Source organism: Egretta garzetta, unplaced genomic scaffold (assembly GCF_000687185.1).
Source record: "Egretta garzetta isolate BGI_Z169 unplaced genomic scaffold, ASM68718v1 scaffold255, whole genome shotgun sequence".
NCBI lineage: Eukaryota > Metazoa > Chordata > Aves > Pelecaniformes > Ardeidae > Egretta > Egretta garzetta.
In genome coordinates, this window is record NW_009259797.1 from 390,360 (window position 1) to 402,502 (window position 12,143).

General features: G+C 40.7%; 1 protein-coding gene across 3 annotated transcripts in view; it reads right to left on the minus strand.

Annotated features, from left to right (window-relative positions):
• Positions 1-12,143, minus strand: part of FAT3 (FAT atypical cadherin 3) — a 339,730-nt gene that overhangs the window by 101,365 nt on the left and 226,222 nt on the right. For 2 of the 3 annotated variants that reach the window (XM_035895315.1, XM_035895314.1), the window contains exons 4-5: positions 5,078-5,392; positions 2,927-3,137 (exon numbers count right to left, since the gene is read on the minus strand). In XM_035895315.1, the coding sequence (XP_035751208.1) occupies positions 2,927-3,137; positions 5,078-5,392 (526 nt within the window). Of the gene's footprint in view, positions 1-2,427; positions 2,497-2,926; positions 3,138-5,077; positions 5,393-12,143 lie in introns of all 3 variants that reach the window. The other variant, XM_035895313.1, reaches the window with a different exon arrangement.

Sequence of the window (12,143 nt, forward strand, 5' to 3'; positions counted from 1 at the left end):
AAATATAAAAAAACAAACTTCCTCTCCCTTCCCCCCTTTTTTTTTTTTTTTTTTTCTGGGAAAAAGTGCATGTTACGCATTAAAAAGGAGGTCCTCTGGAATTCCAATGCCCATTTATTTCGAAAAGGTCATAAACATAAAGGTCAAGCTGCAAACTCTATATTAAACCATGCCTCTACATAAGCCTTCAGGGCTTTTGTTAACATTACTGTGAACTGTGCACAGAGGTCCAAAATCACAAAATACCAGGAGCAGGATCAGGTCTAGGTTTTTCAGTAGCACAGAAACCGACTCTTGCATCAGCAGTCCCATACAGCTTTCCATACGTGAAAACTAGCTTCTACTAATAACCCATGTCTTTTATTAGGCTTTTCAGCACTACACCTCAATGCTTTCCCAAAAGAAAAGTATCAACATCTTTTTTTTTTCCACAGGATGATATTAAGGAACAAGGAGAAAAAGTGGTTTTTATACTGACACTTACTAAAGTCAGCAAAGGTAATCTAAACATAGAGTGCTCTGTCTATAAACCTTTTGGGGTGGATTTTGTCTTTGCACCTTGTCTGCAGAGCGTCTGGAACAACAGGGTCTTCTGTGTGCCCAGGATTGTTGGCTATTCCTGTTGCAGGAATGAGTGCTGTTGCTAGTGCTATTATTTATAACAGCAGTAATATTATTTAATGACAACATTCATATGGTAACAGTACTGAACTGCATGGTCAGGGTCACTGATTTCTCATTAAGTCTAGGGAAGCTCTGTCTCCACGACTCTCTGCAGTAATGCAGCATCTGGCAGCATCAAAAAAATAGGGAAACTATTAGGGTTGTTTAAATAGCAAAAATCTTCTTCAAAACCATTTGAACTATTTTAGCCATAAAGGTCACATTAAATGACAAATTAAAGGCTTAAATTTCATAATGTTCTCCCCATCTTCTCTTCTTGGTAGGCAAAAAATGAAATATTATTATAAGGTGTTGCTAGATTGCAAGTGACTCTAATAAGGTAAAAAAAAAAAAAAGAGCGGGGGCTTCTCTCAGTGCTTAACACAGGCAGCATTTTAATGAGAGTCGGTGAATTTGCCAAGGAAAGGACCAAAAGGCTGCGAAAGGCAGAGGAGGCCAGCAAAAGGTTCAAATGGGAGAAAGTGTCAATAACATCAATAAAGGTGGATTTCTCCTGGGAGGAAAGTTAGGGTCAGTGAGGAAGAGAAAGGGAATGTAAACATTATCTAATAAATCGCATGTAGCATACTGAAACAGCCAAGGGAATGGGAAGAAAACCATAGGAAACATATGCTGTCCTTCCCCAGGGGCTAGCAGGAACCCTAGAACATGATAGTAGCTTCGGGTTTAATTTTAATGTGGTTGGCACATCAGAAACCACGCTACAAATTCAAAGAGGAAACGTTGCTGCTTCTGTCTTTCATCTGCACAAACTGGCAACAAAAGGTGGATGAAAATTACTCTGACAGACCCTTTCTCCTGTGGTCCTCGTCCTTCCTGTTGGCTAAACCCATCCACAAATAGCTATGCTGAAATGAGAGGCAGGCTCAAGCCCTGTAAATCAAGACTGCTGATGCACCCTTTCCACTAAGTCTGCGGCAAAAGCTTTTTGTTTCTCTAATCTTTCATACAGTATTTGCTTCATAACCCTTAATTTAAATAACACCACTTTGTGCAGACACAGTGTTTTACATCCGAAGGTATACAAACGTGATGCACAAGTATCTGCAAATACTAAGTGGTACAATAACTTCGCAGGGTCGTTGTGCTGCTGAGGAAAGTCTCGTTCTGGAGATGTTAAATGAGCTATTTTAAATAGCATAACTGGACCAGCAGCAGAAGCAGGAAGGCAATGCTTAGGAACGTTGATTCCTGTTTCTCCACTGCAACCAAGTGAGACCCTCTACTCCCTGTCTTTTTGGCAGCTACATAGTCAGCTGCGTTTCCCTGGGATTTTAAGACCATTACTTCGATGGCTTCTCCTCCTCTTTGCTAAGGATATTTCTCCCTCCCTATTTTTATAACCAATTTTATGTAAGACAATTTTGTGGTTGAAATCTCACATCAAAACACATTTCTCTTTTTCAGCTTGCATTCACGACAAACTTTTGGTGGCTCCATTTGTAACCCATATGTTGATGCATCCCATTCTGTTTCACAGTTAAATGGATGGCACTGGACTGTGAAAAGTTTGAATTAATTATTTGTGATAAACTGTGGAAAATCCGTGAATAAAATGATAATAATTGGACACAAATACGGTAAAAGCTGTCATAGAAAGAAACGCAGCACATCCATGTGTCGCATCGCATCCTGTCACAGGCACTTATGAAAGATGTAATATAAATTGTCTCAAAGAACTTGCAAAAATAAAAGGCAGCCTGGATAGTTGTATTTTAGCAAATGTGTTTGCACTAAGGGTACCTTCTGTTGAACAGTTCTGCCCACAAGCTGTCTGTAGAATATAGAACATCTCTCGAGCATGCTTGCCACCTTGAAGCAGGGCAGTCGGAAGCAGAAAAAAAAGAACAGAATGCAGAAAAAAAGGTGAAGAAAGAGAGAAATGAGGGACAGCAAGTCTAAGTACCATAAATACATTTAGAAATGAGATTAGCAAAGTATGACAATAGAATTTAAATGACAGACAACATTAAGATTGCAGTAAATAACATAGTATGAAAAAAAACAATTCAGCCATACAGCGCTTTTTTTTAGCTTAGCTAAGGAGTCATAACAAAAGCAGGAATATTATTATTATTGTTATCACTATATTAAAATAGCACTTTCATTTCAGCATTACAAAAGTGGGTTTAATTTGGGGGGGGGGGACAGTTCATGGTTAGTTTTCTTGCTCTCAAAACCACACATCCATATGCTTTGCTTCTGAAGCTTCCTCCTTACACCTCAGGCTCCCCAAACTTACCCACAATATCAAACCAGAGAGGGATGTTAGATGGCTGCACAGAGACCACCCCAACGATTTCTGTCACTTTATCACTTTCCATGACAGTGAAGTTGTAAAAAGGTTCATCGAAAGTCAGGGGCACGGGCGAGGGCGCAGGCTTTTTTATCCACTCAATATGGAGGCGTGCGGTTGAAGATTTTTGGGGCCGACCATTGTCCACTGCTTTTATCTGGCAGGTACAAAGAAAAGAGGACTCAGACTGAGCATCACAGCTTGGCAGTTCAGACCTAATTCTATCGCGTGATGACAACTGCTTGGAAAATGGCCTTTGTAATCCTCTATGTAAAATCCCATGAAAAAAAGAAGAAGATAAGCACTTACTTCTCATTTCTCATTTTTTTCCATTACACTTTGACTTTTCACTGAAAAGACTGATTTTCAACTGAAATGTTTTGTTTTAGAAATGCTGGTGCGAGGCCTCCTGGAGATGCAATTCACGTGCTCCCCACACAGATCCTCCTCCCCAGAACCAGCTTCCCTCTCTGATTACATCTTCCACCCAGTTCCCTCTTGCAGCAAAGCTGGGAGCTTTATAATGACCCCATGGGACATCGTGCACTTGCGAAACATGCTCAGCCAGACCATGTTTGATTGCTTTTAAATGGCATCTGTATTGCAGATAAGACTGGTATTCCTTATATTGCCTTCTTCAGGATCTCTAATTGAGTGAAATAAGTTTCAGATCATTTCCCCCGTTTTCCAAAACAAATATAATTTAAAATTTTGCCATATTTATTTTCCTTGCTTTCTCCTCTCTGTCATGTTCATTAAGAGTGGCCCAGCTTGGTGCTAATTCTTTTTATTAAAATGTCCTCTAAAGGGGTGGACAGAGTTGATATTTGCCTGGCATGCTTCATGGTTTTAGCACAGAAAAGACAAGATGAGCAACAATAAACACTGGGCTTAAGGAAAGGGAGAATGTAGGTTACAGAATGGGTGCTTTGGTGAATAACATCAATGTCAATCAAATGGTTTTTCCTCTAAAACTGAAGGAAATGTTTCTGGCTATATAGGACCATTGGTGGATATATACTGTTACTATGCCTGTTAAAAATGGGAAATATTTTCCTAAAATACCATACCCTATTTCTTTCTCCGGAAAGGTGTTAAGTGGGTTTGGTGCTAACAGTCACCACTGCTCCATTCAAGGCGGGCAGTCCCTAAGTGAAAATATGCTGAGGGTGTGATGAGCAGTTTCAAGGTAGAAAACCTTCAACTGTTGCATTATAATAAGGGCCAGATCCCAGACATGACTGCCAGCTCTGCACAGGGAAAGGCACTCACTCACCCAAAGGATGCTCTACTTTGATTACTAGGTATTTCTCAATACTTTGATATTCATTTTCCTGATACAGTTTCCAACCATGTGAAGGTATCCCAAAAGAGACCCCTTACTGTAAGTGACATTGCTTCCTTTACTACAGGCCAGACTGTGGGCCTTTGGCATTTTTTTGTCAACTCCTTAACTACAACTTGTTGGCTTATTGCTGTAGATGAAAAGTGCACATTTAAGTCTTATATTGCTTTATATCAACACCACCATCTCGTATTCTTTCTTTCTTTGACCTTAACTATACGGTTTGAGTTCTGGCAGAAGCATTTGACCAAGATTTCTTTTAACTGAAATTGCTGCTGTACTTACACAGTGAGAAGGGTACTACAACCTACCGTACGTAGTACTCCTCCTCCCTGAAGCCACCTAACTTGGACAGTATAAGGACCTTTCCATGAGGGCAAGCAGTTATGTCCACACAAAAGGTGAATATCCATTCATAGCAGTATCCGCCCAGTTCAACATGATAGAACTTTGTGAGCAGACAAGCCCTTGGTCTTCATTGCTGTGTATTCAAGGGAATGACTTGCACCAACAATTTGCAAGTTGACTGAAGAGCCTGAGAGTAGTTCACTTTGTGCAATAGCACGAATGCTCTCTCAGGCTCAATTTTTGGGCAGTAGTTGTATGTGAGTACTAGATTTCTTAATACAGTCAGATCTTACATATAGGTCACACATTAAACACAGTCCATATCACTCTTCATACAAGCGGGCCTATTTCAAAAACAAAGTCAGTCAAACAATGAGTTTGTATGTCAATGGAAGAGCACTTACTGTTAAAATGTCATAACTCCCCGCTGTGAACTGCTTTCTGGAAGAAACCATCCCTGTTTTGGGATCAATAAAAAATTTCCCATCATCGTTTCCATCCACAATGCTGTATGAGATTTCTGCATTAGGGCCTTCGTCTTTGTCAAAAGCAAAAGCTCTGTAGATCGGCTCCCCTCTTTTCTTACGGTCCCTCTCTGGCAGCTTGATCTGATAGACTTTCTCTGGAAATTGAGGTTTGTTATCGTTCTCATCCAGAACCTGGACCACCACCCAAACGGAGGACTGCTTGGGAGATGCGCCCCCATCTGAGACGGTTACCTGAAAAACAGCAGCAGTAGAGGCATTATCCTGAATAGGCACAGTGGGACTTCATAAATTGGAAAAGAACATAAAACATAAGGAAACACCTCTCCCTCCCCAAACCTAACCTGCAGTTTACATAGTCTTGTCTGTGCACAAGACATGCTCTCTATAAACATGCTCAGTGCTGAACCCAAATATGCCGACAATGGCGAATAAAGGAATCAGGAAGATTTTTTACTTTTGAGATGAACCTGGAAAAGGGAACCTGTGGACTAAGAATCTATTTCTTAAAACATAAAATCCTTTTATCTCAAATTCTGTGAGTTTATCTCAGAAGAGAGAACTGGAATTAACCCATTAAGCTGGATTCCTGCTTTTTTGCAAACACATTTTAAAGCTTTTTCAGTCACACAATTAATTTGAAAGATGCATTTCTTCTTAAACCCTAAAAGGATCTCTGTCACTTTTTTTCTATTAATTATTTGGAATTTCTTAAACAACAAAAGAATTTCTGTCAGTTCTTTTCATTCATTACCTGAGATTTGACAGCTCATTAATTCCAAAACTGCTTTATATGATTGTAAGGGGCACAGAGAGGCAGGTAGCAAAAAATTTCTGATGCATTGTGTAAAGAGCACACTGTGCTGGCAGAAACACGTAAGAAGTAAAATCTTTGAGACAAAAGTTAATTAGTAATTTAGTTGCAACTTAAACAGAATTACTAATAATTTTCAGTCTGAAACAGTGTGAAAATGAAATGATCCAAGATCAACAAGCACTCAAGGGATTTAATAATATGCCTTCAAAATGCAATCAATATGTTTCAAACTTCTCCCTCAATATTTCGATTGCATTTTTAAAAGAGAAAGAAATAAGGCAGAAAGTTATTTCTGTTTGCATGAAAGAAGTTCAAATTTCACTTTCATCTCCATATGCTAACATGCCAGTTCCCACAGCAGCAATTTCTGATGACGGTGAGCCAAGATATTCCATACCCTTCCCTGCTCGCACTGATCACTGCACATCAATTGCTTTGCTGGTTAATTCCTCGATGCTTCATTTTTCCTTACATGTTTCTGTGTGCCCTTACAAATCATAAAGTCCTCATGTCCAGTCCTTAGGCAAAGCAGAATTTTCTGGAAATAATGTCCCTTGCCATTGTCCCCTCCTTGCAACAAGAAATCTAAACTTAGAGTAACCCCAATTTAGTTCTGAGATCAGCAGAAAAATGACAACATTTTCTAAGAGAAAAGTAAAAGACCTTTGCCATTTTCTGTACTTAACTATACTTTAAAAAAACTGATACAGTGGAAAGGAGTGGACTGACAGCCTTAGGGACTGAAATTCCTTATTTACAGAAAAAGAAAAGGTATGGCAATATATAGTGGCAATGTAAAATCCCCCAAATCAGCCTGTAACTGATTTGGAGAGTGAAGCCTGTCCTCCCAACGATGCGCATCAGCCTCAGGCCTCTCTATCCAAAGACCGTCACCAGGGTTGGCAATTAGCACTCGTTGGGATCACCGCCTCGTGGCGGGGAAGAGTGTCTGCTGAGAGCCGGACGGGGACCATCCCCACCCTGCAAAGCCACCAACGCGCCATCTGCCATCACCGGCAAGGGGCTGTGGGGAGAGGACCCGCAGCTCATTACCAGTGTACTCAGCCATCCAGTTCACACTCCCTACACTTTCCAAAATAGCATTTATAACACTGAAAGGCTGCACACATGCTGCAAATCTGCTCTTCCACCCGGTGGGAGCAACACCACCGGGGACCTCCGCCCCTCCACTTCACCACTCCAGGAGAACTTCAGAGCTTCTGCAGCAAACAAAAAGCCAATTCTGCCAATTCTCCAGTTACAGGCTTTCAACAATAAATAACCTTTTTCCCGCCTAGAGGATGATCCCCTCTATTTCTGTTCTACTCCGGTGCAACTGGCCAAGCTCTCAGCAAGAGCACAGGTTAAGAAAAACCTTTTTCAGGATTTCTACTGACTCCACAGATAAAATAATCCGTGATGCGAAGCAGGACAGGCTATAGAGTGCACAGAAACCATGAGAAACACCTTGTTTAAATGCTGGTCAAAAATACCAACAAAATGTTTTTTGGGGGGGTAACATTCTGAATACATAGAAAATACTAGCAAGATCCAGGAAACTCTTGTTTTCTTAACCGAACATCACTCAACTTAAAAAAAAAACCCAAACAAAACCACCATTTTCTTCAACCTGCTAGCAGTCATCTACAAAAATGGTGTGGGCAAGATAAAAAGTTTACAACTAATAACTATACTAAAATCTCTGAAAACCACAATGGTATAATCAGTCAAGCGACTGTGATAAAGAACTTACTTAAGTCAGGAGACTGCTCAAGAAGCAAAGCCATCCTCCTGTCTCACTACCACACAGTCTCACAGTCTGTGAGGTTACTGCTGAAATCTTGCCTAACATGGTGTTGTGGCAGTAAATACGTGCATGCATTTGTTTGTTTTTGTAAGCCCAAACTTGTGGGAAATCCATTCAATAACCGAAAAGTTGCACTGAAAATATTTGCTGACAGCTAATTGAAAATAGTAATGGCTATAACACGAAATGTCATCTAATTAACAGAAATTAACATAGAAGGCCTGAAGTTAGTCAATTCTACTCTGTCTAAAACTTTACGTCCCCAGAGAGGAAAATGTTGTGTACCAGCTAAGCCTTTTTCTCTGGGTGACACTCAAAACTTTTCAAAATGACAGGCTCCAGCTCCGCTCGAAAAGCTCTGAGTGCCAGACATGGGAGCTGAAGTGTGAGTTAAAGCTCTCTCTTTGCAGGCATGTAAATTAATTACTTAAGCCGCCCTCACACCAGCGATGTGATTATTCCCCTAACTGTAAATCCGCACCCCGGCTGACCCCTCTTTTCTGCTCCATCAGCCTGACCCCAGCCTGGCTTTTCAGGTTCCAGCTCTAAACAGGGTAAAAGAGCTGCAAAAATTTCCTCTGCCCCTATGGAATAAACCTCCACGACAACACATTAAAACAAAATAACAAATTGCTGCCAGTTCAAAATTGTTCCCAGACAAAAATGGGGAGGATCGGAGAGGTCGTTCAGCACACCGCTCGGCAGACACCTTTTCCATCAGGACACTGTATCACACCAGCACTTAGGGGCCCCTCTAACCAAGGCAATTTTGATTCAAACATTACCACAGTTCTCAGCAAAGTCCTTAAACAGCTGAAAATTACAGTGAAAAGTAACTGGGGGAGGGGGAGGAGGGGGGAGGAGGTTGGGACATTTGCAGGACGAAGACACAAAAGCTAATTCACAGCTGGTATCTCTGGAAATGTGAAAAGCAGATGTGCAAGGCACAGGAGAACTTGCCAGGAGAGAAGATGTAATTCAGGACCAGTGAGGTCCTTTTGTTTAGAAACCTGCAGATGGCATGGCTGGGGGGAAAAAAAAAAAAACAGAGAAGAAAGGTGATATAGATGACTGACAAAGAAGACAGTCTCAGTACATGCTTGTCAAGATGTGGCATGAAAAACCCAACATGAGGTGAATCTCATTGTAATCAAGATGGGGAAATGGTGAGAACCAGAATTAAAGCTTTCTCAGAAGAGATGAGGAACGGCTGCTTGGTCAGCATGTGCTTCCTTAAATGCTGAACACCCTCTCCAGTCTCTCTGTTGAATCTGGTATCCAGCCATCAATAGGTGCAGACATGCTGTTTCTTGCCCATGTGCAACCTAAGATGGGGCTGGCCAGCTACTATCCCCTCTGCCCTTCTGGTTAGACATTGCTGCTCATGCTGTGTCAACACAGCCTAAACAGAGGCCACGACCGCCCAAAGCTGGGACATGGCCATGAAAGCAGCTGAGTTTTGACTCTCTGCCCAACCATACAAAGGGTTGGTCCATTCACCAAGGGTGGAATATCTTAAAAGGAATGTGATGACATGGGGTCTGATGGCATCAGGCAGCAAGAATAATAGGAACTTTATATACCACTTTCATGGTGAAATCCTAAGCATCACTGCTCTTTTCCCACAACCTACAGACAGTTCCACTACAGTTGTCTTCATAAAAAGAGCATTTTCTGTCAGGAATCTGCACCTACCCATTGGCTTTAATGTTTATGACTTTACTGAACCAATGTCAGCCAATGCACATAAGTATTGGCTACCTGGAAATTTCTTTGCTAGGGTAGCAACATTCACACATCCCTTACAATGCTTCCTTCAGTTGGACGGACCAGGACGAGACCTCCTGAAATTCCCTCTGCCTACATCTCAGACGCAGTTTTGGAGAAAACCCCACAAAAATATCTCCTTCTGCAGAGTATGACAAATTCAGTGTAATAACAGAACTTTCAATATCCAAGTAAGAAAATTTCCATTTCTTCTGCTTCAGTAGGTTTGGTCTATAGACATTAATGCTACCTTTCCTGCAGGACTGAGAGATACTCTTTCATATTCATGTGCACATTCAAGTCTACAGATCAACTACAAAGAGATTTCCATAGCAGTGGATCTCCTCAGTGAAAACCGAGGTCAGCACTAATTGTTAACCTAGAACAGCTGGAACCTTAGATAGGAAAATTTCTTCTTTTTATGACCATCGAGAAGGCATGGAGGAGTTGTCTACTGTGAAAGTACTGGCTAAAACACAGTGTCAGTCTAGCAGACTTCAATACTGGTGACAAAAGTCGTTTTGCCTTGAGACAGTCACTCCTCCTGTGAATTGGACTGTGACACTTAACTGAAGAAGGTTTAGCTCTTGAATTTTTTCAGAATACGAATGCAACTGTGAGGACCACCCTCATGAATTAAAAGTACAATATTGAGTCTCATTAACAAAAGCTCGCAACTTCCAAGATAATTATTAACTCAGCTGGAGAGAGTAGCTAGCAGGGATCTTACCACAACAAGTATAACAAGACGATCAGCAGGTGTTTATTGTGGGTTATCAAACCTCGAGAAGAATGAGGAACTTCTTCCATATCATTCCTTGGCAGGAGGAAGTACTCAGCCCACCCAATTTTTAAGGTAAGAGGAACTGTCACATTACTGCCATTAGCACCGCAAAACGCTGAAGATGTCATATTTGCTTGTTTTCGTTCGTGTGATAACTGCTTAATGCAAAAAGAGCGAGCTGAGATGCCTGTATCTCATCTAAGGACTGTGCATAATGAGGTTTTCAGGTAAAAGCCTCTCCCTTCCCCCAACCAGAAATGCCAATTTTGCTTCAGAAAACTTTAGAAAAGAGAATCTGGTTGAGTTACTGGAGACAGAAAAATGATCAAAGGGAGCCTGAGAGCTGAGGCATACCCCTGCTGTTAGTGACTAATGGGTTTGTTTCTTCTGCCAACGCGTGGACGAGCTGCAATACCTATTGTAAGAGTCTCTGGAATTCAGCCCAAGTAAGAGAAATAAAAGATTATAAAGGAGAGCTTATTGAGGGATGAATGGAACTTTAAAGTCAAATACACTGAATTACTATCTCTGCCTACTTCAGAGAGAGGCTAAATTTGCAGCTAAATTCTTACAAGGAAATATTTTTCTGAAATGCATGATATTACTGAATTACATGTTGGATTATTGCTACAAAGTGAAGGCAGCGTAGCTCAAAGATATACAGGAGAGGAAAAAAAATGTACGTAAGGGTTTGGTTTTTTTTTTAGTTCAACACAAATGCTGAGCTAGCTGTAGCAAACCAGATGCCTTTTCTTTCTAATCCTTTATTTGGCAACTGTGGAAAAGAAGCGGGCAGCTGCTTACTTCACTTATCCTAATAGTATGTAGTGCCGTCCCAAAAGACAAATTACTTTATTTCCTTTACAATGTGCTAATCTGGGAACTCTTGTTTTCAATCATAAAAAAATTAATACAGTCACTCTGGCCAGCTATGAGAAATAAGTAATTTAGAGTACATTTCAAATACAGATTATTACCGACACAAACGCTCTAGGTGGCTGATTAGGAAAGTCAATGGCTTCCAGCCACACTCAAGCTAGAAAACGATGCGTAATGGTCTGTTATAGCATTTGAGAATTAACGATGACATCAGGTAATTTCAACACTGCATTGCCAAAAGACAGGAAGGAAGGAAGGCGTTTTTATTTGGAGTTAAATGCTCCCTGCAGTATCTGCAAACCTAAATATTAGAAAAGTGTACTGAAGAAAGTCTTGGAGGCTTTAAATCTTAACTTTCGTCAGACTCATGGTACTGAGGCTAGTAGATAGTAACCAAATGACCTGGCAAAATGAAATATCAGAATGGGTGACTTAAAGGTCCAGAAATACTACTGCTACTACTACTACAACTACTACTACTACAACAACTACTACTACAACTACTACTACTACTACCACCAACACCATTTATTCGGTGTCATACTTTATTCAACAAGCTTTTTGAAATCAAAACAGTAAACAGGAGTCATAAACTCTGAAAAGAAACTCAAGACTTGTATTTTAGCTTTAGTAGCAATGCAAGGAAGGATCGGCATAGCTCTTGACAGTGACTCCCCAAAAGAAAAATAGTAGTTTTCTATGGGCATCGCTTTTAAAGTTCATTACAGTTTGGAGATCCTAGCAACCTTTGTGCATCGGACTGTATTTATAGTGTTCTTCAATCAACACATGGTAAGATAAGTGCAGAACCAGCCATTACTCCATTAAATTCCCAGGGCAACAGAGCAGTGTGTCCTATGTTAAAAGAAACTTCTTTAGGCAATCTCAGAAAGTATCTTCCCCTTCTTTTCACTAAGTAAAAATAAAACTA